Here is a 25,055-nt window from a genome sequence, read left to right on the forward strand (position 1 = left end):
GGCTTCCTGTCGGTGCCCTCCCCTCCCACTTCCGTACCCCAGTTTCCACGGGGCCTGTGGCTGGGGGTAAGAACCCACCGACTCCCAGGGAGAAGCCTGCAGACCAGAGACCTCACCCCAAGGAGGTGGGTAAGAAAGAACGTGCTCCTTGTCTGTCCTGTGCGCAGCACACGTCTTGTGCCCTGGGAAGGGGTGTCAATTCCTGTCCTGCACAGACTCCTAAACTCAGCCATGACAGTGGGTGGGAGCCCTGAGGGTGGTGGACAGAGGGATGAGGAGGGCGGCCCTGCCCTGCCAGTGCCTCCTCGAAGGTTCTGAGCCCTCCTGCTCTTCCTGAAAGTGCCCGTCTGCTTCACGGGGGTCTGGGACTAGCTGTCCCCCTCCCTTCTCCCTCCCGGCGTCTGACTAATCTTTCCTGGCAGGGCAGCACATCCTGCCCCCCTGTGCCCATGCCAGCAACAGCCCACATCACATGGGCCACATCTGGCTCCCTTTGAGCACATCCTCCCCGCCTTTGTCCCTCCCCCTTCTCTGCCTGGGGGCCTGAGCAGGGAGTGCCCCTGAGGACCCCTCTTTGCTGTCCTGCCCCCTCACAGTGGCAGACTGGCTCCTTCCCCTCCTTTCCACCTCCTCAGTCCTGGACATCTGGACTCCATCCTTCAGTGACCCCTCTCTCACCATATCCTGACTCCTTGGATCACCCCCCTTTCCAGCTCCTACTGAACAGCCCATTGGGAACGGGGCCTTTTGCAAGGTTTGAGCCCCCAGGACTGTCCTAGGGTGGGGGAAAGCCTGGCAGCCGAGGGATTAAATCCCTTGAGCCCAGCCCCCTGGCCTGTGGCCAGCCTGGGGTGGGGGTGGATAGAGGTGACCCCAAGATCTGCGTGCATGGAGGAGTAGGAGTGAGCCTGGGCGGGAGGAGGGAGGGCTGAGGGGAGCGGTTTGGCTCCCCCTCTCCCTGCAGTCTTTTGTGAGGGATAGGGAGGAGCCTGGAAGGCCCTCCAGCTACTGGCCTCCCTCCTCCTTCCTCCGTGCTTAGCAACCGTTGTTGCTGGGTAAATATTTGCCCCACCAGGATCTGGGGCTGGAGCGTGGGTGTCAGCCTAGGCAGCGGCCCCTCTCCTCAATTCCTGGGCCTCTCCTCTGTCCAGCTCTCCTTTCCAAAGCCCTCTGGCCTGGATTCAAGATGTGACCCCTACAGCCTTGTCCCAAAGCTCCATTCCTCCTCCCCCCTCACAGTAGACCTCTTCCCAGGCTCCTCCCTTCACCCTCTCTGATCTCTCCCTTCATTCCCACTTTCCGTCTGTGCTCACCTCTCTGAATCCACCTTCTGCCCCTGATCCACAAAGGTACCTGGGGGAGACCTCACCCCTGAGCTGGATAGGTCCCTGCCACATCCCACTGGGAGCCCAGCCTGGCTTTCCCTTCTGCTAGATCTTGGTGCTGAGTCCCAGGACCTCACCTCTCGGCTTCAACAGGAATATGCCCCCATGCCTTAAGCCTTAGCTCAGCTCCCCAAGGCTCCAGGGGGAGAGAGAAGGGATGCGGGATGTTTTGATGGATACCTGTCCATCCTCCACCCACCATCCCCAGGAAGCTCTGCTTCAGGAAGCCAGCACCATTTTCACCTCCTCTGGGGACAGAGTTGAGGGAAAACCATGGCCAAGAGGAAACAGATGCCCCCTCAGCCCCTCCCTGGGCAGCGTGACAGTGCTCCAGCCTGAGCCCTTGCATCCTGTCCCAGCCGGCCCCCTGCTGCCCTACCCCCTCCTCCAGTGGTTTCCCCATTACCTGTCCCTGTGATGAAGAGCCCCTGGGGGGAGGGTCCAGGGCCAAAATGAGGTGGGCTCTCAGGGTGCCCTGAAATCTGTGGACTTACTGGGTATAGAGGCCCGTACTGCGCTGCGCGGCAGGCCCGTGGGCTAGCTTAGGGAGAGCGCCATGGGGGAATCTGGGCACTTGGACCGAGGCAGGGCTAGAAAAGAGGGGTTGGCCTGGATGATGCCCTAAGACTCCTCCCAGCTCTGAAGTTCTGGCTTCTAGGCCGTGAGTGGGGAAGCACGGGCCCAAGACAGTCCATTCCCAATCCCTAGGGGCCTCCCTCCTGGAGCTCCTGGTCTCTGCCCGGTTCACCTGCCCCACCTGCAGCCCCACCACTTCTGCAGCGAGTGCCCCTTGCTCTGCCCCACCCATAAGGAAATCTGCACTTTAACCAACATCCTCCCTGCCACAGTTCACTTGACCAGTAGACCCCCCCCCACCCCTCCCCCGCTTAAAGGGCCCTGGGGAGCCTTCCGAGGGGACCCGGAGGGGCTTGGGGGCTGGGACTGGCAGGAAGGTGGAGCTTCCAAGACGCTTGGAGGGGCCTGCCCAGGTGGTCACATAGTCGCGGACAATCTGTAAAAGGTATTTTCACACTTTTCAAAATAGGGCCTCCCCGCAACAACAAGAGGAGCATGTAGGGAGACCGACTGCCCGGTCGGCCTGCTGCTAGCACCGAGAGCCCCCCGCCCCAGTCACTGCTGCCGGCCGCTGACCCCCCAGTTTCGGGCCCCAGCAGCGATTGGCCGGCTGCGGGGCGAGGGGCGGGTGAGAGGGAATCCTCTTCTGCCTCACTTCCCGGAAGCGTGTAGCGGTACGGGGCCTGGGGACCCTGTGCTCCAGCCCCGGCCCCGGGCTTGTGGCGCTTGTTTGTTTCCTTGGCAACAGGGAGAGGAAACCCCCGCTCGCGAGCCCGGGGAGGCCCCGGCAACCGCGCCCACAGACGCACACAGCCTCACGCGCAGCCGCCCACGCGCAGGCCCTGCGTCAGCACAGCCCGCCGGCCGCGCCTCGGGGCTGGGGGCGGGGCCGGGCGCGGCCGGGGGGCGGGGCCGGAGGCGCCCGGGCCAATTGCAGCCCCATCCCCGTCCCGGGGCCCGCCCCTCTCCGCCCACCCGCCTCCCCCACCTCCAGCAGGGGCGGGGCCCGGGGCCCGGGGCTGTGTGGGGAGGAGGGAGGGAGAGGGCGGTGTGGGACTTTTGTTGGACTGGCTCTGGTCTGGTGTGCGTGTGGCTGTAAGGTGCACTGCCGCGTGTATTTTGACGGTTCCGGGAGCCTGAGACTCGAGGGTGGGACGACTACCTGGGCCCAGTTTGCTGGGGGTGGGGGGAAGGGAGTGGTTTGGAATGTTGGGAAGGAGCTCCGGGGCGGTTCCGGGATCTTGCTTTTGGATTGGTCTTCTTGGGGTCCAGTAGGATGTAGTTAACCTGGAGGCAGACACCTGGGGTTTGGGGCCTGCCTCTGTCACCTTTCAGCTATGGAGCCTTGAACAAGTCAGTTAACCCGCCCAAACCTCAGTCTCCTCATCTGTATGGTGGGGATCATGGTGCTTGCTCTGTGCACCTCCGGGAGATGTGGAGGGTTACGATAGCCATCTTCGTTGTGAAAGGCTCGTCACCCCAGAGACATCGCTTGGGTGTGAGAGTGAGGGGTTGGCTCTCTACTCATTTACCCGCCACCCCCCTGGCCTGGCTGGAGCGGTGAGGGAGGATGGCTGACCCCTGGCCCCACTCCTCCTAAAGCTGAGCTGAAGATTAAATGGGACCCCCTCCACTCAGCCCCTAGTCCAGCGCCTGGAGTCCTTCCAGTCTCAAGGTTACATTGATCACCTGTGCACGATTGATTCAGCACTTCAACGGGGGTTGAGTACCAGCCCCTGTGAGCCAAGGTTGCAGGACCCCAGCCTTCCATGAAGACCTCACTAAAGGATTCCCAGACCATGGCCTTGAATCTCCAAATCATTCCCCCCACCCTTCGCCACTCCCTAGCTTTTCAGATTTTAACCTGTGTTAAAATTCCAGTCGTGCTACTAAGCACATGACCTTAGACAAGTAGTTCTCAACTGGGGGAGATTTTGCCTCACGGGGAACATTTGGCAACGTCAAAGACATTTTTGCTTGTCACAGCTGGCAGTGGAGATGCCCCTGGCATTTAGTGGGTAGAGGCCAGACACCCCACAGGGCACAGAACCCCACCCAAGACAGAGAAATAACTGGCCCCAAATGCCAACGGTGCCACGGTTCAGAGACCCTGCCTTAAGTGAATAATTTTACCTTCCAGGGCCTCAGTTTCCTCATCTGTAAAACAGGCTAATGATAGCCCTTATAGAGCTATTGTGGTGGTTCAACAAGGTAGCGCGGATGCTCAGTGCCTCATAATAGCAAGTACTCCATAAACATCCCCACCCCGCTCATTATTGAATGCCTCCGGAATCCCTCCTGGCTTCATGCTTCTGAGCCCACTCCCTCTGGCTTACCTGGTGTCGAGGCCGGGGCCACCACCTCTTTCCTCCCTTGCCGGGCTCAGTGCCTCCCTGCTGTCCCTCTCGACCCCAGCCTTATTCCCACAGCAGGCCCCTGCCTCCGTGCCCCTCTTGGCCCACCCTTTCCCACTTTGCATCCGGTGGCCCTGCTCGGGCCAGCGGGCCAGGCTGCAACCCTCCTCTGCTCTTTCGTACTCCAGCACCCCTGCACACACTTCCTCTCGGGCACCAGGCCACGGCGTACCTCCCACGCGTCCCGTCAAAGCGGCATAAGAGAGTGAAGCATGTCCTGGCTGCTTTGTCCAATCCTGAGCTCAGCCTATTACTATCTAGTTTGGGGGAAGCCAGTCTCACCTGTAAAACAGGGAAATAATCTTCCAGCTGTGAGGTGGTTCTCTGGACCAAGCTGAGAAGGTGTGTGAAAACGCACAGCTATGAAATCGTGGGGAAACATAGAAGCGATTCACTGTGGAGCGTTGCCTCTCTTTATAACTTTATTTCCATAGCGCTTACCATCTTCTAACAAACCATAATTTTCTCTTTTGTTTATTAACTGTCTCCCTCCACTAGAATGTCAGCTTCGTAAGGGCTGGGATTTTTGTCTGTTTTATTCACTGCTGTATCCCTAGTGTCTACAGCAGTGCCTGGCCCGTCGTAGTTGTCCACTAAATATTTATTGGGTGAGTGACTTCACTATTTATGTAGAGGGTATTTCTCTAAAGCTCCTAAATCTACCTCCTTCGAAAAGCCTCCCTTCAAATGCATAGATTTTTTTTTTTTTTAAGTTCATTTATTTATGACAGAGAGTGCACGGGGCAGAAAGAAAAGAAAGAGAGAATCCCAGGCAGGCTCCACACTGTCAGCACAGAGCCTGACACAGGGCTCAATCTCACGAACTATGAGACCATGGCCTGAGCCAGAAGCAAGAGTCAGACACTTAACCAACTGAGCCACCCAGGCGCCCCAGATTTTTTTTAAAGTAAGTCCTACGCCAACATGGGGCTCAAACTCAGGGCCCCGAAAGCAAGTCACGTGCTCCGCCGACTGAGCCAGCCCAGTGCACCCACGTGCATATTACTTAATCACCGCAGCACCCTTATTTTATAGCTAAGGAAACTGAGGCACTTGCCCGGGGTCACTCCCCTGAAAAGTGGCAGGGCCAGATGCATTTGTTAGGGACACAGATGACCGAGACCTGGTCCCTCCTGTCTCTCACAGCACTTTTGGGAGGAAGGGTCATGGAGGCAGGCCCAGGATGCTTTGCGTCCCCCTCTGGGGTCATTAGTCATCAAGGCAAGTGGCACTTCCACTGTCCAAACCAACCCTCGGACTGAACCCCTATATTCTGATATGACTCATTCATGCTCCAGCTCTCGGGCCTCTGGATTCCATCTGGAACTCATTATCCAGTCCAGAGTCCTGTGCTGCTCTTCAGCCGCTGTGCTTGGCTTTGCCTCTCCCTATGTGTCCCTACAGTGGGCAAGTCCCCTGTGGGCAGGCACGGTGGCTCAGTCCTGTGCCTCTTCTAGGCATTCTACCCATGTTATAGATGAGGAACGGAGGCCCAGGGCCTTCAGGAGCAGATCTGTCATCACACTGCAAGGGAGAGGCAGGACTGGAACCTGGTCACCAGCCAGCTACCTCCGGCCACAACCCCAGCAGGCTCCCTCCTCTGGACCTGGCTTCCTCTGCTTTCTCCAGCTTCTTCTGGGCCTGGGGATCTATGCCCTGGCAGGGGAAGAGCAGACCAATGGCATTTGGAGTCCAGAGTGAGGATGGAATATTGAGGATACAGGCCCACTTTGAAGTTCAGATTTAGGATTGAGGCCTTTGAGGGTGGTGGTGCAGGTTGGGGGGGGCTTTGGAAAGAGCCTAGAATGAAATTTGTGGTTAAGTTCCCCCCCTCCCTTCTCCTGCCTCTTTTCTGCAGAGATGGGGAGGTCTGGGATAGGAAGGGTTAAGTGTGGTTTTGCTTCCCCAGCCAGGAAGGGAAGCCGGGGCCTGTCTGGGACCGGGTGGGGCAGTGCTGGGGGGGGGGGAGGTGGGGGGGGGGAGGTGGGGGGGTGGGGGTGGGGTTGCCGAGGCAGTGGGAACAGCATGAGCCCTGTCCCTCACGTTTCAGGGTAACCCACCCCGCCTCTGCTCTAGTTTGGGAAGCAGAAGCAGAACAAGACTTTTTGTTTTGTCTGAAAAGCGGAGAGTGGGCGCCACGCCCTGGGGGAGAGGGCTGCAGGGAGGGGAGGCCATACCATGGGTCTCTCACCTGGGTGCATGTGGATTCTCGCCACAATGCCCAGCCACCCTCCTAGACCCAGGGCCCTGAGCATCCCCCCTCCATGGTTCCCCTCCGTAAACACTCCGAGTCCTTGTCTTAACCCCAGTCCAACCCCTGAGGACTCAGGCCTGGCACAGGACCTGTCCAGCCAGGCTTCCCTTTCGCATTACAGAAACCCTGATGTCCTGGGGCTGCAGGAGTTAGCAACGTAATTTAGTCTTCTGGGTTCTCCACCAGAGAATCCACTGTGGGAGGCACAGGGGCAGGGCAGGGAGGCGCACGGGTTCTGGAGCCTCAGCAGGGCCACCTAAGTCTTAGAGAGGATGAGGTGGCCGGTGGGGCCAGGGCCAGGATTAGGGGAGGGGAGCAGAAGACTGATCAGAGGGGTGGTTGGTGAGACCTGGCGTGGGGGGCCTGGGTGGTCCTGCTTTGCGAGGGGGCCTGGCCCCTCCCTGAGCCCATGGGGGAGCAGACCCGGTCAGAGAGGGATGGAACGGTAAGTGTGGTGCACCAGGAAGGTGGTGGGGTCTTTGCTGTCCTGCCCCCCATCACCTGCTTTCTGGCTCAAACCAGGATGGAGAGCCACCACTGGCTGTCCGGCTCCCTGCCCTGCTCCCCCTTTCAGGCCCCTCTGGGAACCACAAAAATCTGGGACCTGGTGTCCTGGCAACGTGATGAATGCACAGCTCTGGTATCTGTTTTAAATTATCCGTTAAAATAAGTACAGTCCTGGAAAAAAAAATAAGTACAGTCTTGGAGTTGGCGGGGTGGGATAGAAGGAGTAGAAAGGGACTGAAGTGGTGGTGGGGGGGCGGGGTGCTAGGCAGTCTCTTTTTCCAGTTTCCAATTGCTTGGGTCCGAAGGAAGGGGGCAGGGGATGGGGGTAGTGCCTGGGTCCTCCTCTGACTTTCTGAGGGGGCCAGTGGCTTGGTGCTTGGGTCTAAGACCCAATGCTTGATTTTGAAGGGAGAGGTTGGGGCACAGATAGGAAAAGAGGGACCCCAAAGTTGAGAGTTAAAGGCTCTCAGGATCCAGAACTTCCCTGCAGCCCAGCTCCCCGGGGAACCCAGGCATTCCTTCCCCACCCCACCCTGGCATACAGAAATGCAGCTTTGAATGGGCTGCCCACGTGTGTGTGGGGGGGGGGGGGGTTGGGGTGACTCACTATTACTATGGGGAGGAGAGGGGGAGCCACTTGTGGAAGAAGAGTGAGTCACCCTGATGGGCACCAGCCTCAGCACCCCCCCCCACCCCCCACTTTCCTGGATCTGCCTGCCTGGTTCCTTCCCCTGCTTTACACCCGCTTTCCCTCCCCCCCCCCCCCCCCCCCCCGGCTCTTTGCCCACCCACTCTCGCCCTTTGGCTCTGCCTCCTACCCACGAAGGCCCGAGACGGCGGGGTGGGGGCAAGCTTGAAGCCGAGAGCCCTGAGCAGGCAGAATCAAGACGGGAGGAGCCCCAGGCCCACCGGGTGCGCGGGACAGGGTGGAGCCCCGCTCGGCCACCGCCCGGCGGCCCTCGCCCCTCCGCGCCGCCCCCTCACCTCCCGCTGCGGGTGTGCGGCGGCCCCTTTAAGAGCGGCGGCCCCTCCTCCCACTCCCTAGACCTATTAGAGCCTCGGCCCGGCGTCGGTGACTCAGAGTGTCCGCGGGAGCGCCGCAGCCACAGCCGCGCACCCGAATTCCGAGGTCCGACAGCACCCGGCCCAGACCCCACGCCTGCCAGGAGCGAGCCAGCCGGCCGGCGCGCTCCGACCCCAGCAGTCTCTGCCCTTCGGCCCGAGCCCCGCGCCCTTCCCGGGACCTCTGCCCCGCGGGCAGCGTTGCCACCCTGCCGGCCATGGAGACCCCGTCCCAGCGGCGCGCCACCCGCAGCGGGGCGCAGGCCAGCTCCACCCCGCTGTCGCCTACGCGCATCACCCGGCTGCAGGAGAAGGAGGACCTGCAGGAGCTCAATGACCGCCTGGCGGTCTACATCGACCGTGTGCGCTCGCTGGAGACGGAGAACGCGGGGCTGCGCCTCCGCATCACCGAGTCCGAGGAGGTGGTCAGCCGCGAGGTGTCCGGCATCAAGGCCGCCTACGAGGCCGAGCTCGGGGATGCCCGCAAGACCCTCGACTCGGTGGCCAAGGAGCGCGCCCGCCTGCAGCTGGAGCTGAGCAAAGTGCGCGAGGAGTTCAAGGAGCTCAAAGCGCGGTGAGTGCGCCCAGGTGGCGGCGCGCGGGCGGGAGCCGAGGGGGCGGGCGGCTGGTAACTAGGCTGTACCGCCCCCTCCGTCCCCGGAACTGCCCCAGCGGTGACTGGCAGTGCCGAGGGAAACCGTCGGGACCGGACAGAGAAGGGAGGGGTCTCGGGGAGAGGGTGGCGTGCGTAGGGAATGGCGGGGGCGTCAGGGCCGAGGAAAGGCGGGCGGCAGGCCCACGTTCAGTCCGGTTGGGGGTTGCCGGCCGTTTGGAGCCAGGGGCCGGGGCTTGGGCAAAGGACAGCTGGCCCTGCTGGTCTAAGAAATCGGGCTCCTCAGGACACACCGGAGTGGGTGAAAGGGTCCTGTTAGAACTTTCTTGATGGGCTTGGCACTGTGCCAACTCTGCCCAGACCGGCTCTGGACACATGATGCCCACTAAGACCGAGCACCCGTGCTGGCAGATATCCAGTGGTGCTGGAGAGAGGTTACCAAGTCAGGGACACGGAGGTGACCCCCCCGGGGCACAGCTCTTTGCGGCATTGTCTCTAAGAGTCGGGAAGCTCTCCCCTCGCCGCCTCGCGTCTGGGACCTTCTCTGGGCCCTGACAGGCCTACGGAACAGCTCCAGGAGCTCAGCTCCCCCGCAGCCCTTGGCCTGCTTGGCCCGGGAATGCAAGAGAGGGAGGGAGACGGAGGACAGGGGCCCCCGGCGCGGGCTCAGGAGGTCGTGCTATGCCCAGGTCGGCCGCACCCGCCTCGGCCCTCTGCCTGGGGTCCCGGAGGTTCGGGGCTCTGCCCCTCCCTGCCTCCCTGCTTGGGGTGAGCCGCTTTCATTTCCCGGCCAAGCCCAGTAGTCTTTGCTCTGGCCTATCCGCTGGGCCACTGACGTTTTCTTGATCTTTGCCTTTTGAAACTGCTGGAGTACGGTGACATTTTTGAAATCCAGCCGTTGGAAGCTGCAGGCCACTCCTACCGCACCCATCACTGCCCCACCCTACCCCACCCTACTTGACTCCACCCTCCTGTCTAAAAAGGCCTTTGGAGCCTGGGAGTGTAGGCCCTCTTTCCCTAGCCCCTGAGAACTTGCTTTCCTCCTCTTTCCTCCCCTTTTCTCCGAGGACCCCCGAGCCAAAGGGCCCTGAAGGTGCTTGAGGTCCCTGGGCCGGGGGCCCCCTGGCTTGACTTCCTCTCTTTACCTCCCTCTTGACCCTATTCTCCGAACAACCGCTCTCTTCAGAGCCTCTCTGTATCCCGTGCTCGTTCCGCTGTGCCCCGGTGAAGGGTGACTGGAAACTACAGAGACAGGTTGACTTCTGGGGGAGACTGTTGACAGAGGTCATTCCTGGTGATATGACCGACTTAGCTGGCCGGACAGACAGGCAAGCTGGGGGGGGGCCAGAGAACAAAACTAGTCCACTCAGCCAAGCCCCCCTTATGGATTCTTGCGCAGGCGTTCTCAGCAGGCCTTTCTGTGGGGAAGACATTGATCGGGAATCAGGATGAGCAGAGTCTGTGATCCCTTACTAACCCAGCCACGCCAGTCCGTCTCCTCTGCCTCCTGGTGCAGCTGTCCGGGCCTGGGACACCAGGCGGGCGTGCGCACACGTGGGGCAGGGGCGGGGGTGGTGTGTGTACTTGTTATATTTAGCCACCTGCCTCTCTTTCTCCCCCACTGATCCTGGCTGGGGAGGCTGGGCTTCCGGAAAAGGGGGGTGGGCTTGCACACCTGGATCTCAGGCTGATGGGAGGCAGGCTGGAGTCAGAGGGGGCTCAGGCTGGGCTGTCTGTCCCCTTCCGTGTCCCCAGCCGGAGGACCCAGGATTTGTGGCTTCTTTTTGTGTCTGCTGTGCTCAGGGTGAAGTGGAGGAGAGTAGAATGAGGAATTCGGGAGAGGAAGAAAGGCACTGTCCTAACTCCTCCCCACTAAAGCCGAGAGAGAAGGTGTTGTCTGGATTAATGTTTAATTAGAGCTCAGAGTTCAGGGCCAGGCTTCCGGTTGGGATGCAAAGCTGTCTGTAAGATCCTGTGGCAATCCCTGGCCCAGCCTGGTACCTTGACCACACCCAGGGGCTTGGGGTGCCCTCTCACTGGGCTGGGTTATAGGCTCCAAGCAAAAACAACACCCCCAAGTCCCCCCCCCCCCCACACACACACTCTGTCTATTCTGGAGTCTGAAACATTTGGACACCTAAGTGTGGCAAGAATGAGGAGCTGAGCACCAGGCAGGGCCCCACTGGGGTCCAGGCTTGGAGCTGGGCCCCATCCCAGGCATGACAGCTGGGGAGATGACTCAGATGCTGCCCCCTCCCTTCCACCCTGGTGGCTTTATGAGAGCCAGCAGGAGACAGGGTGGAGACGGCAGATGTCTTAAAGGGAGGGATGGGGGCCTGAATATCTGCATCCTCTGCCCCTGCTTCCCAGTGCATCCTGGGAGCCTTTCCCGCCTCCCTCCTTGGGACCTCTGGTGGTGGTCTGGAGCAGGGACCCGCGTGGGCAGTATGTAGCAGGTGGTTCTAGAGCAGAGTCCAGTTACGGGGCTGCAGCATAGGGCCGAGGTCTGTGTCTTCCCATGTGGAACTGGTGGAGGAAGCCTGAGTCAGAAGTGGGGAGATCCTGGGCCCACAAAGCAGAAGCACTTCTTCCCCCCCGGACGAGGCTGGGTGCTTGACGACTTCCTGTATTGTCTGCCTTGCGCAGCCCCAGTGGGGAAGGACAGGGGAGTGCGGGCCCAGGCTTATCCCAGCTCTCACTGAGACAGGAACAGCCAAGGCCAGAGAGGCGCAAAGCCTTGTCCTGTGTCACACAGCGAGAGAGCGACAGGTCAGGACTTGAGCACGGGCCTTCTGACTTCCAGTTGTGTGCCTGTATCATTAAGCCTTACTTCTTTAGCTTAGAGGACAGGTTGGAGGGCCCTGAGGGTAGGATGGGGTAGCCGAGGCTCCTGCAGCCTGAAGATTCTGGTCTGAGACCAGTGGGACCAGTGATACCCGAACGGCCTGCTGTCCTGTTAATACCCATCCTTTGTCCTACCCTGTCCCTGGAAAGACCCAAGACCCTGCCAAGACATGGGTCGTGAGACACAGCTCTGGGAGGCTGGGGATTCCTGTCTTGAGACTGTCTTGGGACCTGTCGTGGGAAGTGTCTACCTGGCTCCGACGAAGGCTGTGCCCTTCGGCAGACACCTGGGGATGACGGGGATGGAGCCTTTGAGGGTACCCGGGCTCGTGGCCTCACCTGAGGGAGCCCCTGGTGTTGTCTGTCCCCGCCACGGCCCCCCCCCCCCCGGCCCTGAAGTCTACATTCTGATCCAAAGGGAAAGAAGGTGCAGCTAAACTCGGGGACTGAGCACCGCTTAGGGAGCCCGAGAGAAAACAGAAGAGACGGTAATTCCTACTCAGCCCCTGACTGCTTTCCTGTGATCGAGGCCCCTGGCTGGCACTTCCCCTGGCCTCCATTCTGAGATTTACTCTTGCACAGGATAGGCCCATGGCTCAGTCCTACCCCCCAGGGATTCAGTAGTTCAGGGTCAGGGCTGAAGCCAGGGACAGCTGGGGGAACAACTGGGAGGGGACGCCTTCACCCACCAGCTGTGCCTCCGCTCCCCTCCCCCAGCCTGCCTCCCCGCACCCCCCCACCAGGTCGGCTCAGAGGCCTGGCCCCAGCAACTTCACCCCATTCCCACCTCCTGGAGCCCCAGTGCCCCTGAAGGTGATGCAGGCCAACCTCTCATGTTCTTAGAAATGTCTGGAGAGAGGTCGCAGGTCTCCTGTCCCTTAACAAGACACGAGGTGGTCCACTAGCCAAGCGACAGGTTGCATGAGGTAGTGGAAACAGTCCTGGCCCTCGGTGTCCTAGGCTGGGTCCTGCCACTAAATGGCTGTGTGACCCTGAACAAGCCACGTCCCCTCTCTGGATTTCCCTAGCTGTGAAATAAAGCGGTTAGAGCAGAAGGTCTGCGGAGAGCCCTCACGAAGTAGAACCGTGACCCACGGCGTGAGACGTCAGTCCTCCACAATACCCAGCTATAACGTGAGAAACAAATATACTTAACGTGAATATAATTAGTAGCCAGTGCTATGCTCAATAGAAATCTGCCACAAGCCGTGGAGTTAAACGTGCGGACACGCTTCTCTCTTTCTCAAAGAAAGTTAGGAGCAGGTAATTATGACAATACGCTCTTGGCCTCTGCTGTTTTTATTGCTAGTAAGAAAGGACACTTTGTTGGGACGCCTCCCCTTTGAGGACAGTGGCGAGGGCCGTGTTGGGGAGAAGGCCTGTGCTGGGGGCGCGGGGAGGCCCTGGGAAAGACAGGGCTGTTACCTCAGAGTTGGCCAAGGCCTGACACACGTGTTTGCAGCCGGAGGGAGGCGCACGCTGACCTTGGGTGGCCTACCCGTTTCCCTTCCTGCACCCTTCGGGCTCCCCCAACCTGGGGCCGGGCTGTGAGGGGGTCTTGCAAGAGGACAGAGTTTGGGAAGGAGGAGCCGGGCGGGGAAGGGGTGCTCCCTGTCCCTTGGCGGGAGAGGAAGCCGGGATTAATTCTGGCTGGGATCCCAGGCCCGACAGAGGAGCTGAGTCACGGCAGAGGGCGGAGTGCAGAGTGGACGGGAGACCCTGAGCTGTTCCGTCAGACGAGAGATGGCTCCGGGTGGCCCCTGCATGGGGGACAAAGGGAGGGGCAGAGCACGTGTGTCCGTTTAGGGCTGGATCGGGGAGCTAGAGACCCTCCTATCAAGGAGCCCGGTTTCTGGGCAGCTGAGGGGAGACGGATCGCCAAGGCTCCCCTGGTGCCGAGGCTCTAAGGCTGCACCTTCCCAGGCTGGGGCTGGAATGCGGCGGGACTAGAACTCCTAGGCCCTCCCACTTCCTTTGCCGAGCTTGGGGTGCGGCTCCCACCCCCTCTTGCCATCATCAAGGTTGATAATCCAGATAGAGGGTTAATGCATCCCAAAGAAGGAACTCCTGAGTCAGCTTCTTGTGGGGATCCCCTAAATGTCCCTACTCTGGCCGGCGCCTCCCTCTCTCTCCCCTCAGGACAGTCTGCCTCTTCCTAGGCTGTGACCCAGGCCCCTCCTTCTTTTGGTCTGTCCCCAGGCCTCAGCGCTTCATTGTTGCACAGAAGTCAAGAGTGACTTCTTGAGAGTCAGGCCAAGAAGAAGGAAAGCGGAGTTGGCAGGGACCGTAAGAGAGCAGTTGGTCAGGAAGCCGGCTGCCTGTCGTCCAGGACCCCGGGCCCGGCTCCTAGCCGTAGGCTCCTCCTGCCTGCGAACAACGCCACGTTGATACACCCGGCAGCTGTGACTCAGGCCTGGCCCCCTGCCAGCCCCAGCGCCTCTGCCGGAGTTGAGTCTGAACATGTCCACAGGCCTCCCGTCCCCTTCTCGGCCCCGGCCCCTCTCCTCCAGCCCTCCCTCTGTCTACAGTTGCCACCTGGCTTTGTCTAGGGGGCGGACAGCTGGGGCCGAGCGCCTCTGGACGGGGATCTGAGGGCCCCGGACCCCAGGCGTGTGCGGCAGGTGGAAGCAGGGCCAGGCCTGTGTGGGGAGGTCGGGGTGGGGTCCACCCCGAGGGGCCTACCTGCGCTTTCCAGCTGTAAGACCCTCAGAACGTCAGCGGGTGGGATTCGAAGAAAGCTGTTCCCCCTCAGTTCCTCCGTTGAAGGTCTCTTTTCCAGACAGGGCTGGTGCCTGGAGCGCCAGATGTCCCCGCCTTCCCACATCCTGCCCTTACCAGAAGGTGTTGGCCGACCCACAGACCAGCCAAGAGACCAAGCAGTGGTTCCCTTTCGGGGTGGGGGGTGTCCAACCCGCTTCACCCCCAGCTGTGGGAGTGTGTGCGTTTGGGCCGCATCACTCTTGGACTGGGAGCCGGAGGTCGAGGCCTCTCCCAGGCTGTCTTCCTGGGTGCCTGGGTGCCACCCTCCTCACACCTCCCCTCCCCCCACCCTGCCGTGCACCCTGCCATTCTCAGTGCCCTGTCCCTGTCTGCCGTGAGTGTCCTCAGGTGACCCGGCGGGCAGGTTTTCAGTGCCTGAGCCTTTTCCTGTCTAGGCCTTGGTTTCCCCAACAGTAAAGGTGCAGAGGCTGGCCCGGGAGGAGGCCCCCTGGAAGCCAGGATTGTGTGGACTCCTAGCCCCCAGGCATTCCAGGCACAGACTGGAAAAGCCCCGGACATTAGTGGACAGATAATAAACTGGCAGATGAAAACAACAGCTGAGCACATGTCAGGGGTGGGGACAAGAGCTGCAGGGCTGAGGGCCCCGCAGCCCAGGGAGGTGGAGGCAGATAGATTGCAGGGGGAGGAGCTGCAGGAACAAAGGGAAGGGTGGCCAACAGGAGCCGCCCCTCGCTGGCAGGAAGTAGGCTTGGGCCGAGTTCTGCCGTCCAGGGAAAAGAGGGGACAGTCCTGGCGCTGGTGCCTACCCGCCCGCCCATCCTGACACTGGGACGCCCCGCCCTGCACGGCCCTGTCCTGCCACAAGGGGCGCCTGCCCTGCACGGCCCTGTCCTGCCACAGGGGGCGCCCCGCCCCGCCACAGGGGGCGCCCTTCCCTGCGGGCCCTCGGAGACTCGCTCTCTCCACCCCCCCCCCCCCCCGCCCACCCTCACCCCTCTCTCCGGTCCTGGGGTCTCGCCATGGGGAACTCTGTGTGCCGGTGAGGCTGAGGGGCTGAGGCTGGAGGGGACTGGGGCGGGAGCCCCTGCAGGGCTGGGCCAGCTCCTAGAAGCCCCGTGGCCATCTTCCCCTCCCCCTCGTATGTTCAGCCCCAGGTCTCTGTCCCCGTATCTCTTCCTCAGCCCAGTGGGAGAGGAAACGAGGGCCTTGCAAGTTGTCCCCAGCAACGGGGCCCAAACAGGCCTGGGCTGCCTGGCTTGCCTATCTGGCATCCGAGCAGGGCTGAGGTGGGGGTGACTCAGCGAGCGGGCCAGCTCCTGGCCCCGTGCCCAGCCGACCCCTTTGCTGCCCCCGAGGCCCGGCAGACCCCCCGGCCCCGCCCTGGGCCCGGGTTCTCCGCACCCTGCCCTCCCCGCCCCCTGCCCCTTCCCCCCTCCCGAGATGGGAGCTGCCCGCCGTGGGAAGAGGCAGAAACAGGATGCCCAGCCCTCCTCGCCCCACGAGGCCCCTGGGATGGAGGAGCCTGGACGTGAGGGCTGGGGCAGGACAGGGGCAGGGTCAGGGTCTCCCCTGTGAGCGCTAGAGGATTTCCTGACCCCGCCGGGGTATTTTCTGCCCCAGGATGAGTCACCTGCCGCCCAGCTCCGCGGCCCAACCCCACCCGCCGCCCCAGTGGCCCTGGCACCTGACGCGCTGACCGCCTGTCCAGGCTCTGCTTGCGGTCCCTGCTGGCGCAGGGAGGTGGGGGACGGGGGAGGCGCCGGGCCCTGCACCCTCTCTTGGGGTGTGCGTGTGGCTCCCCGGCCACAACTCCTGAGGGCTGAGTCATGAGCCTGTGGGTGATAGTGGCTTCTTCCCCACAGATGGGAGCTCCCCAGCCTGACTGAGAAAACCGCGGGGGCCCCCCCTCCCCTCCCCGGGTGCTGGTGGTTTCCCCCTGCGGGCAAAGCCAGTCCAGCCTCCAGGACGGATAGGCAACTAGACCCCTTGCTGCTCGGGAGGCCGCCCTGGTGGCGGGGCCGAGGGCTCCGCAGCCCCCCTGGCTGCTGGGCTACCGACTTGCTGCGGGCCCCCGGACGTGCTCTGTGCCTCAGTGTCCCTGGTCACACGGTGATGGCCCGACTTGTAGGCAGCTGTGCAGACCGAGCGCTAACGTTGAGAGCGGTGCCTGCTCCGTGACCAGCCCCGCCGGGGCGTTTGCTGCCGTCGTGTTGTTAGGATTACTGCCGTTGTACCCCACGGCCCGAGGCTGAGGGTGGTTGGCCGACTGAGCCTGGCAGAGGGCCGGCACCCGCTCCTCTGTTCTCGAGGTCTGGGAAGGCGTGTCCTCAGAGATGCCACCTGAAGCCTCGGGAGCGGGGGGGGGGGGGGGGGGGGGCTCCTTCCCGCCTCCCCCGGCCCAGGCCACCCCTCTTCCTCCTGTGGCCAAGGAGGGCGGTGCGGCGGAGGGGAGGAGCCCCCAGCGGCAGCGTGGACTGTGACCCTGTCCCTGCTGCCACCGTGTGCGGCACTGCACACGGGCCTCAGTTTCCTCATCTGTTCAAGGAGGGCTTGAGCTGGCCCCATCCTGAGCTCCCTGCAGCTCTCCCAGGTGCTGAGAGCCCGCCGTGGCCGTGGCCGTGGCCGTGGCCATCAGCCTGCAGGCAGAGGAGGCCTCTGTGGGGCAGGCCCTGCACCTGGAGCCGGCCCAAGGAGCGGGAGCCTGCGGCCGCCGCGGAGCTTCACTTTACCAGCGGTTTCTTCTTTTTCATCCCCCCCTCACCCCCCCTGCAGCTGGCTCAGCTTCGGAAAAGTTCTGAAGTCATGGAAAGTTGGGGCTGTGCTCCCAGCCAGGGGCTGGGCCGGATGGCAGCCAAAACCTGAGCTGGGTTTTGACTTTATTTTTAGCTTTTCTGGCTGAGACGGAGGAGGGGAGACATCCTCCAGTTCTGGAAGGGCCTCTTTTCACGGGAGACAGACACTGTTGCTTGTTCCGAGGTGTGGCCAGAGGCCGGGAGCAGCAAGATTGTGGGGGAGGTGAGGGCCCCCTCCAGGTCTTCCCATCTTCCCCCCACCTCCGAGCGTGTCTCTGTGTCCCCCTCCTGGTGGAGCCTGTTTGAAAAGTCCTGAGCTGGTGGCAGGAGAGTGCTGCCTGTCCGGGCCCCTCCCTGCAGAGCCTCCTCAAGGCTGGCCTCTGCCACTGCACCTTGTCACCATCACCCGTGTCACCGTCACCGCTGGGCCCCTGGGAGCTTAGGGCTTTTGCAGAGGCGAAAAATGCTGGCACGGTCACTTTGCTTCTTCCCAGGACGGAAATGTCCCCTCCTGCCCACATTTGGTTCCTTTTTTCCCTTCTGCCACGTGGGCCCACGCTTACGACTCAGGAGTTACGGATGGCAGCCGGGGCCGGGCCCCCTGGGTCTTTCCCTGCACTCCCTGGGTCTCCTGCTTTCTCTCACCAGATGCTGGTGAGGTGATAATAACATCTGGAAAGTTCTTGGGTTCCCCAGAAGTTTGGACCCCTCTCCTTCTCCAGTTCGGTATCTTTGGGGCCCAGAAAACGGAAGGAAATGGCAGAGGCATCCCCTGTTTATGTGTTTATTTGGCTAAAGCTTCACCCACTTTCAGGGCTGGGGCCCAGATGGGCCTGGAGGCTCAGGGGCCACATCTGGAGCCAGATGCTGAGGCTTGTGGCCGAAGGGTAGGGTTTAGTGTTCTCTCAAGCTCTGTAAGGCCTGGGAGGAAGGCAGCTGGACCCCCGTGCTTGGCCCCGGTCAGGGGACTCAGCCTGGGTCTGGAAAGGGAAGGGCCAGTACCGAGCCTAGTTGTCCTTATCCCTGACTTTTAACCGGACTTTCCCTCTGCACAGTCTCCGTGTGTAAAAGGGGCCAGGAGAGGTGACCAGTACCTTGGGGGCCCAAACTGAGAAGCTATAGGGATGCATGGACCCCAACACTGGGAGCCTGGTTGTCTGGGTCCCTGCAGGGAGGGAGGCCTGGCCCAATGGGAGGGGGGTGGAGTCAGGGAGGAGGAGGTTAAGGCCCTGTGTGGGAAGGGGCAGGAGACAAAGGTGGCCCTGTCTCTTTGGGAAGGAATGGGAGGAGAGGGAGGGAAAACATTGATCTCACGGGATTGCGCTTTCCCCTTGGCCCCGGGCACGTTCCTGAGCACTGAGTCATGGGAAGGGTGGAGAAGCAGGAAGGGGGTTTTGGGGACCTTGGGGGAAGTGGGAGTCCAGTCCCAGAGGCGGGCAGATGCTAACAAACAACAAGCAAGGATGCCCTCTCCTGGCAGTTTGAGGGACAGCCAAGCCAGGCCCCGGCTGGGCTGGCCGCCTAGGAGGTGGCTTCTGTCTCTCTGTGGGGGACCCGGCTCTCTCTAGGGATTCTAAAGCTACTCTTCCTTTGCTTCCTTAGCAATACCAAGAAGGAGGGCGACTTGATGGCCGCCCAGGCCCGCCTCAAGGACCTGGAGGCCCTGCTCAACTCCAAGGAGGCCGCCCTGAGCACCGCGCTCAGCGAGAAGCGCACCCTGGAGGGCGAGCTCCATGACCTGCGGGGCCAGGTGGCCAAGGTGAGGCCACCCGCCAGGGCCCGCCATGACCCCTCCTCCCCCCAGAGAAGTGCAGGCTCGCCCTACCCACCCTTTCACCCTACTTGCTCTCCGAGGCACCTGTCTGTCCCGTTACACGGACAGGGCATCACAGCCATCTGCCCGCCCTGGTGCCATTTCACCCGTCCCCACCTCGCTGCGTCCTGCCCGTGCATCTGGCACAGCGGGTTTACGGTCGTCCACAGCTGGGGCGCCTGGCTGGGAGAACGTGCGACTCTTGATCTCGGAGTCACGAGTCAGAGCCTCATGTTAGGCATCCAGCTTACGTTAATAAATAAAGTAGTACGCAGACGTTTGCACGTAAGTCTGCAACAAACCGTGCCTGGCCCTGGATCCCTCCTGGTGTGGCTGTCCTGTAAGAGAGCGGAGGTCTCTGGAAGACCGAGCCAGCCTGAAGTCGGCAGTGGATGGTCTATCACAGACGGGACGGGTGTTCTTGATGCTTGGCATGTATATGGCTGTCTTTCCTTCCAAGACACGTTGCTGTCTGTCCTGGGCTCTCGTCTCTCACATCGCGAGCTCAGAACAGAATCAAAGAAGCCGACTGGCTCCCGGTTCTGCCGCCTCACTGCTCAGAGCAGGGCCAGGACCAGGGTCAGGGGCCAGGCTCTCTGGGCTCGGCCCTCTCCCAGGCCCCGCCACCAGAGTGCACCCAGCACACGGGAGACGCCAGTGGGTTGAGCACTAAGGCTGGGCTGGAGCCTTCTCCTCCAGGCCGCCTGCCGGCCCCTGTGCTGGCCAGCGGGCCTCTCGGAGACCAGAATCTGGGAGGGGTTCTCTGCCACTCAAACTTCAGAGATCTTTCTGTGGCAGAGAAGGGGGCATCTCTTCACGGTCCAGCCCCTGCCTTCCCGCGCAGCCGCTGTCCATGTCGCCACCCCTGAGCCCTGCCGGCTCTGGCGGAACCGGGGACCCCGAAGCTCGCTGTGCCTCTGCGCCTCCAGGCCTTTACACGGGCCTTTGCTCCTGTGCTCAGGCAGTGTCCCCCTCTGCCCTGGGCACGTCCCAAGAGCCTGTCCTGCAGGCCTCAGCCCCCCGGAGGCCTTCCCAGACCCCCTCTACCACCCCAGGCGGACTGTGGTTCCAGCGTACTCTGGACTTGCTGTGTGTGGTGCCTCCTCTCGTTTCTTAGCGGGCGGGTAAGGGGACAGCGGAGGCTGTCCGTCCCCCGGGCCTGTCCCTCACCTCTGCCTCCCCCCTCCCAGCTCGAGGCCGCCCTGGGTGAGGCCAAGAAGCAGCTCCAGGACGAGATGCTGCGGCGGGTGGACGCGGAGAACAGGCTGCAGACCCTGAAGGAGGAGCTGGACTTCCAGAAGAACATCTACAGCGAGGTGGGGACCGTGCCCCGCCCGCCGGAGGGGCAGGGGGGCAGGGCTGGGGGCGGCTGTGGGTGGAGCTCGCCCCGCCTGCCTCGTGCCGCCGGACCGGACGGGGAGAGCGGGGTGTCTGGCGCCCGGCCCCCAGGTTACGGCGGGGTGACGGTGGCCCCATCGGGGGTGGGACGGGACGGGGACGGGGACGGGGTGGGCCGGCCACCCGGGCCGCCTCATCCTCCGAGGACGAGCTCTGATCTTGGTTCCCCGTCCCCCCCGCTCCCAGGAGCTGCGAGAGACCAAGCGCCGCCACGAGACCCGGCTGGTGGAGATCGACAACGGCAAGCAGCGTGAGTTCGAGAGCCGGCTGGCGGACGCCCTGCAGGAGCTGCGGGCCCAGCACGAGGACCAGGTGGAGCAGTACAAGAAGGAGCTGGAGAAGACCTATTCTGCCAAGGTGCCTGCCCGCCCCCCGGGCGCCCGCCCTGCGCCCCCTGGGTCCCTCTCGGGTCCCCGCGGCCCTAACCCTGCGCCCTCCCCCCGAAGCTGGATAACGCCAGGCAGTCGGCCGAGAGGAACAGCAACCTGGTGGGGGCCGCGCACGAGGAGCTGCAGCAGTCTCGCATCCGCATCGACAGCCTGTCGGCCCAGCTCAGCCAGCTGCAGAAGCAGGTGCCGCCCGCCTCGCCTCTCCACCCCCTCACCTCTGCCCGCCTCACTTCTATACCGCCTCGCCTCTCTCCTGCCTCGACCCCGCCTCGCCTCTACCCCGCCTCGCCTCTACCCCGCCTCGCCTCTACCCCACTTCGCCTGTCTCCTGCCTCGACCCCGCCTCACCTCTATCCCTCCTTGCCTCTACCTCGCCTCGCTTCTACTTGCCTCACCTCTGTACCCGCCTCGCCTCTCTCCTGCCTCGACCCCACCTCGCCTCTATCCCTCCTCGCCTCTACCTCGCCTCCCTTCTACTTGCCTCACCTCTGTACCGCCTCGCCTCTCTCCTGCCTCGACCCCCGCCTCACCTCTATCCCTCCTTGCCTCTACCTCACCTCGCTTCTACTTGCCTCACCTCTGTACCGCCTCGCCTCTCTCCTGCCTCGACCCCGCCTCGCCTCTACCCCGCCTCGCCTCTACCCCACTTCGCCTGTCTCCTGCCTCTACTCCGCCTCACCTCTATCCCTCCTTGCCTCTACCTCGCCTCGCTTCTACTTGCCTCACCTCTGTATTGCCTCGCCTCTCTCCTGCCTCTACCCCGCCTCGCCTCTACCCCGCCTCGCCTCTACCCCGCCTCGCCTCTACCCCGCCTCGCCTCTACCCCACTTCGCCTCTCTCCTGCCTCGCCTCTACCCCGCTCCGCCTCACCTCTGTCCCATCTCACCTCTATCCTGCCGCCGGGAGCCAGTGGCAGTGGTCGGGCGGGATGTAGGGCCCGGAGGAGGGGAGGGTAGAGGCGAGGGACAGAATGTGCCCCCAGGACCACGGACTGAGACGACCTGGCTGCTCCTCCAGGCCTCTTACATCCCCGTGTGACCCTCACTCCCGAGAGCCTTGGTTTTCCGTTTGAAAACGGGGGCTGTATTTGCCCTGCACGAGGCTCAGTGTGCGGTCAAGCATCCGCCTCCTCCCGGCCCGGCCGTGCGTGTGGCCACGGGAGACGGGTTCCGGGCTCGGCACAGGGGTTTCGCTTCGATGCGGGGAAGGGCTTCCCGGCCACCAGCCGCGCCACGTGACAGCCCCCTGCGGGCTCCGGTGCCTCGAGAACCTGGGGAGGGGGGGGGGGGCCCGGGGGCCGCGGGCGCTCACCAGACCCCGGCTCCCTCGCCCAGCTGGCCGCCAAGGAGGCGAAGCTGCGGGACCTGGAAGACTCGCTGGCCCGGGAGCGCGACACCAGCCGGCGGCTGCTGGCGGAGAAGGAGCGGGAGATGGCGGAGATGCGGGCGAGGATGCAGCAGCAGCTGGACGAGTACCAGGAGCTGCTGGACATCAAGCTGGCCCTGGACATGGAGATCCACGCCTACCGCAAGCTCCTGGAGGGCGAGGAGGAGAGGTGGGGCCGGGAGGGGCGGGGCGGGGGCGGGGCTGGCGGAGGAGCGCCCCGCCCACCAGCCGCCCGCCTTGCCTTGACGGGGCCCCTCTGTCCCCCTCGCCAGGCTGCGCCTGTCCCCCAGCCCCACCTCGCAGCGCAGCCGCGGCCGCGCCTCCTCCCACTCCTCCCAGACGCAGGGCTCGGGCAGCGTCACCAAGAAGCGCAAGCTGGAGGCCGCCGAGAGCAGGAGCAGCTTCTCACAGCACGCTCGCACCAGCGGGCGCGTGGCCGTGGAGGAGGTGGACGAGGAGGGCAAGTTCGTGCGGCTGCGCAACAAGTCCAGTGAGGTAGGTGCCCCCCCCCCCCCCCCCCCCCCCGCCTCCCCGTCACCCCCCCAGCCCCAGGCCCAGGGGCTCCAGCTCCGGGAGGGAGCAGACCCCGAGAAAGAGAGTGGCGCCCCTCCCAGAGGCACTCGGGGGCGGGTGTGTCCCTCCACGGTGGGGAGCGGGTCCGGACTCGCCCCTGGCGGCCAGGCCCCCCGTGAGCTATCTGACCCCTCTGAGCGCCCGAGATGAATAACAGCCCCTCGGTCTTTGAGTTGCTGGAAGTTGAGTGTCCAGCGTGCGCGGTCCCGCCCGGGCGTCCGCAGACCTCGGCTGTTTTCCGCGACGGGGCCCTGCCTGGGCCCTTGAGCAAGACGGACCAGGAGTGTGAATGAGCCTCCCCCCGCCTCCCCCTTCCCTTCCTTCCTGGCAGGACCAATCCATGGGCAATTGGCAGATCAAGCGCCAGAATGGAGATGACCCCTTACTGACCTACCGCTTCCCACCAAAGTTCACCCTGAAGGCCGGGCAGGTGGTGACGGTGAGTGGCAGGCGTTTGGGACCCTGGGGCGGGTTGGGTGGGGGAGGGGTAGGCCTGAGGACGGGCACGCCAGACCGAGCACCTTCTCTAACCCTGCCCCGCTCCAGATCTGGGCTGCAGGAGCCGGGGCCACCCACAGCCCCCCTACCGACCTGGTGTGGAAGGCACAGAACACCTGGGGCTGCGGGAACAGCCTGCGCACGGCTCTCATCAACTCCACCGGGGAGGTGAGTGTGCCGCGGGCCGGCACAGGGCTGCACAGGGCCCCCCCTTGGTGGGCAGTACTGGAGCCGGGGGCACCCAACCCCAGGGAGCCAGTTCAAGGCCACTTCGCCCTAAGTCTCCCTCCGCTGCAACCCCAGGCGCCAAACTCTCCACCCAGTGCTCACACCCGAAGATGCCTCCCCCAGCAGCGCGAGGGAAGGAAGGTGGGCGGCGAGGGTCATCACAGGCAGAAGCACACTCCTACCCAGAGAGCCTGGCAGTGCCCTCTGGGGGAGAATAGCTCCTTGGCTTGCACCCCACAGAGGTCGGCAGCGGGCCGGACAAAGGGCGCACCGTGGGAAAGGCTCTTTGGTGGCCACTGTGAGAGGACACACGACCCCGCTCCTGCCCCGACCCGCTAACCCTGGGGCCTGGCCCCGTGTCCCCGCAGGAGGTGGCCATGCGCAAGCTGGTGCGCTCAGTGACCGTGGTCGAGGACGACGAGGACGAGGACGGAGACGATCTGCTCCATCACCACCATGTGAGTGGCAGCCGCCGCTGAGGCCGAGCCCCCGCCGGCGCTCCCAGCCAGGCCTCCCCTTGCCAAAGATCTTTTCATTAAAGAACGTTCTGGAACTTCACGCGCTGCCCTGGCTTTTCTTCTCTCCTCCCTGTTCCTCGAGCAGGGAGCCCAGGTGTCTGGGAGGAGGGACTTCCTGACGCCACGGCGTCTTCCCACGGGAGCAGTGGACGGGGCTGTGGATTTGTCTCCCAGGACGGGGATGGGAGGACAGAAGTGGGGCACCCAGCCTGCCTCTCTCCCCAGCCCCTGCTGCATGCACCTCCTCCCCCCACCCCCCCATCCCTGTCCCTCATACCGCGGATTTTCCTGCAGGACCGTCCCCCCACCCCCACCCCATTTATTTTGCATGCCTGCCACCCAACAAGCTTGCTCACTGGCCCTCCCCTGTAAGCTCAGAGAGGCCGGGGCGGAGCCCAGCCAGAACCCCAGTTCCCTGTCCCCACGTCTTCCTGACCCCGTCTCTGCCTTTCCACGCCTTGCCCTCCTCCCAGCCGGGCCCTGCTCCGGGGGGCCCTGAGCACAGAACCCGCCTTCCTGCCTGGTGGCGGTGCCGCAGGAGCGCAGAGCCGGGTGCCGGGCCTGAGCGCTGTCCCAGACCCGCCGTCCCGCCTGAGCCTTGTCTTCCTCCTCAGGGCTCCCACTGCAGCAGCTCGGGGGACCCCGCCGAGTACAACCTGCGCTCACGCACCGTGCTGTGCGGGACGTGCGGGCAGCCTGCGGACAAGGCTTCCGCCAGCGGCTCGGGAGCCCAGGTGGGCGGAACCATCTCCTCTGGCTCTTCCGCCTCCAGTGTCACGGTCACCCGAAGCTACCGCAGTGTGGGGGGCAGTGGGGGGAGCGGCTTCGGGGACAGCCTGGTCACCCGCTCCTACCTCCTGGGCAACTCCAGCCCTCGAACCCAGGTGAGTTTGTCCCTTCGCCTCCACCCCTGCAAGCAGAGGACCCTGGTCCTTGAGGGTTAAGACGAGGGGGCCCTGTGGGGGGGGAGGCCTTCTCTTCCGCAGCCCGGGGGAGCGGGAGCCTCCTCCCCTCAGCCCCAGATCCTAGACAGTCGGCTCCCGCGTCCTGCCCCTCCCGTCTGAGCCCCAGACTGGAGGGCGGG

The 25,055-nt window shown here is 63.3% G+C and overlaps 1 protein-coding gene and 1 long non-coding RNA gene across 2 annotated transcripts in view; one reads left to right on the forward strand and one right to left on the reverse strand.

The window, feature by feature from the left end:
- The window catches only part of LMNA (lamin A/C), a 26,081-nt gene continuing 1,026 nt past the window's right edge, over positions 1 to 25,055 (forward strand). Inside the window, exons 1-12 of the mRNA XM_053908800.1 lie at positions 1 to 125; positions 8,182 to 8,772; positions 18,771 to 18,927; positions 20,172 to 20,297; positions 20,566 to 20,736; positions 20,826 to 20,951; positions 22,103 to 22,323; positions 22,427 to 22,649; positions 23,059 to 23,166; positions 23,274 to 23,393; positions 23,822 to 23,911; positions 24,586 to 24,855. Of these exons, the coding sequence (XP_053764775.1) occupies positions 8,417 to 8,772; positions 18,771 to 18,927; positions 20,172 to 20,297; positions 20,566 to 20,736; positions 20,826 to 20,951; positions 22,103 to 22,323; positions 22,427 to 22,649; positions 23,059 to 23,166; positions 23,274 to 23,393; positions 23,822 to 23,911; positions 24,586 to 24,855 (1,968 nt within the window). The 5' untranslated portion in view covers positions 1 to 125; positions 8,182 to 8,416. The remainder of the gene's footprint in view (positions 126 to 8,181; positions 8,773 to 18,770; positions 18,928 to 20,171; positions 20,298 to 20,565; positions 20,737 to 20,825; positions 20,952 to 22,102; positions 22,324 to 22,426; positions 22,650 to 23,058; positions 23,167 to 23,273; positions 23,394 to 23,821; positions 23,912 to 24,585; positions 24,856 to 25,055) is intronic.
- LOC109256303 (uncharacterized) lies at positions 12,939 to 14,664 on the reverse strand. The gene is made up of 2 exons (XR_002075579.2): positions 14,338 to 14,664; positions 12,939 to 13,415 (listed from the first exon to the last, which is right to left on the reverse strand). It is a non-coding gene; the product is annotated as an uncharacterized LOC109256303 (long non-coding RNA).

Source organism: Panthera pardus, unplaced genomic scaffold (genome assembly GCF_024362965.1).
Source record: "Panthera pardus isolate Hobbes unplaced genomic scaffold, ASM2436296v1 HiC_scaffold_21, whole genome shotgun sequence".
Lineage (NCBI taxonomy): Eukaryota > Metazoa > Chordata > Mammalia > Carnivora > Felidae > Panthera > Panthera pardus.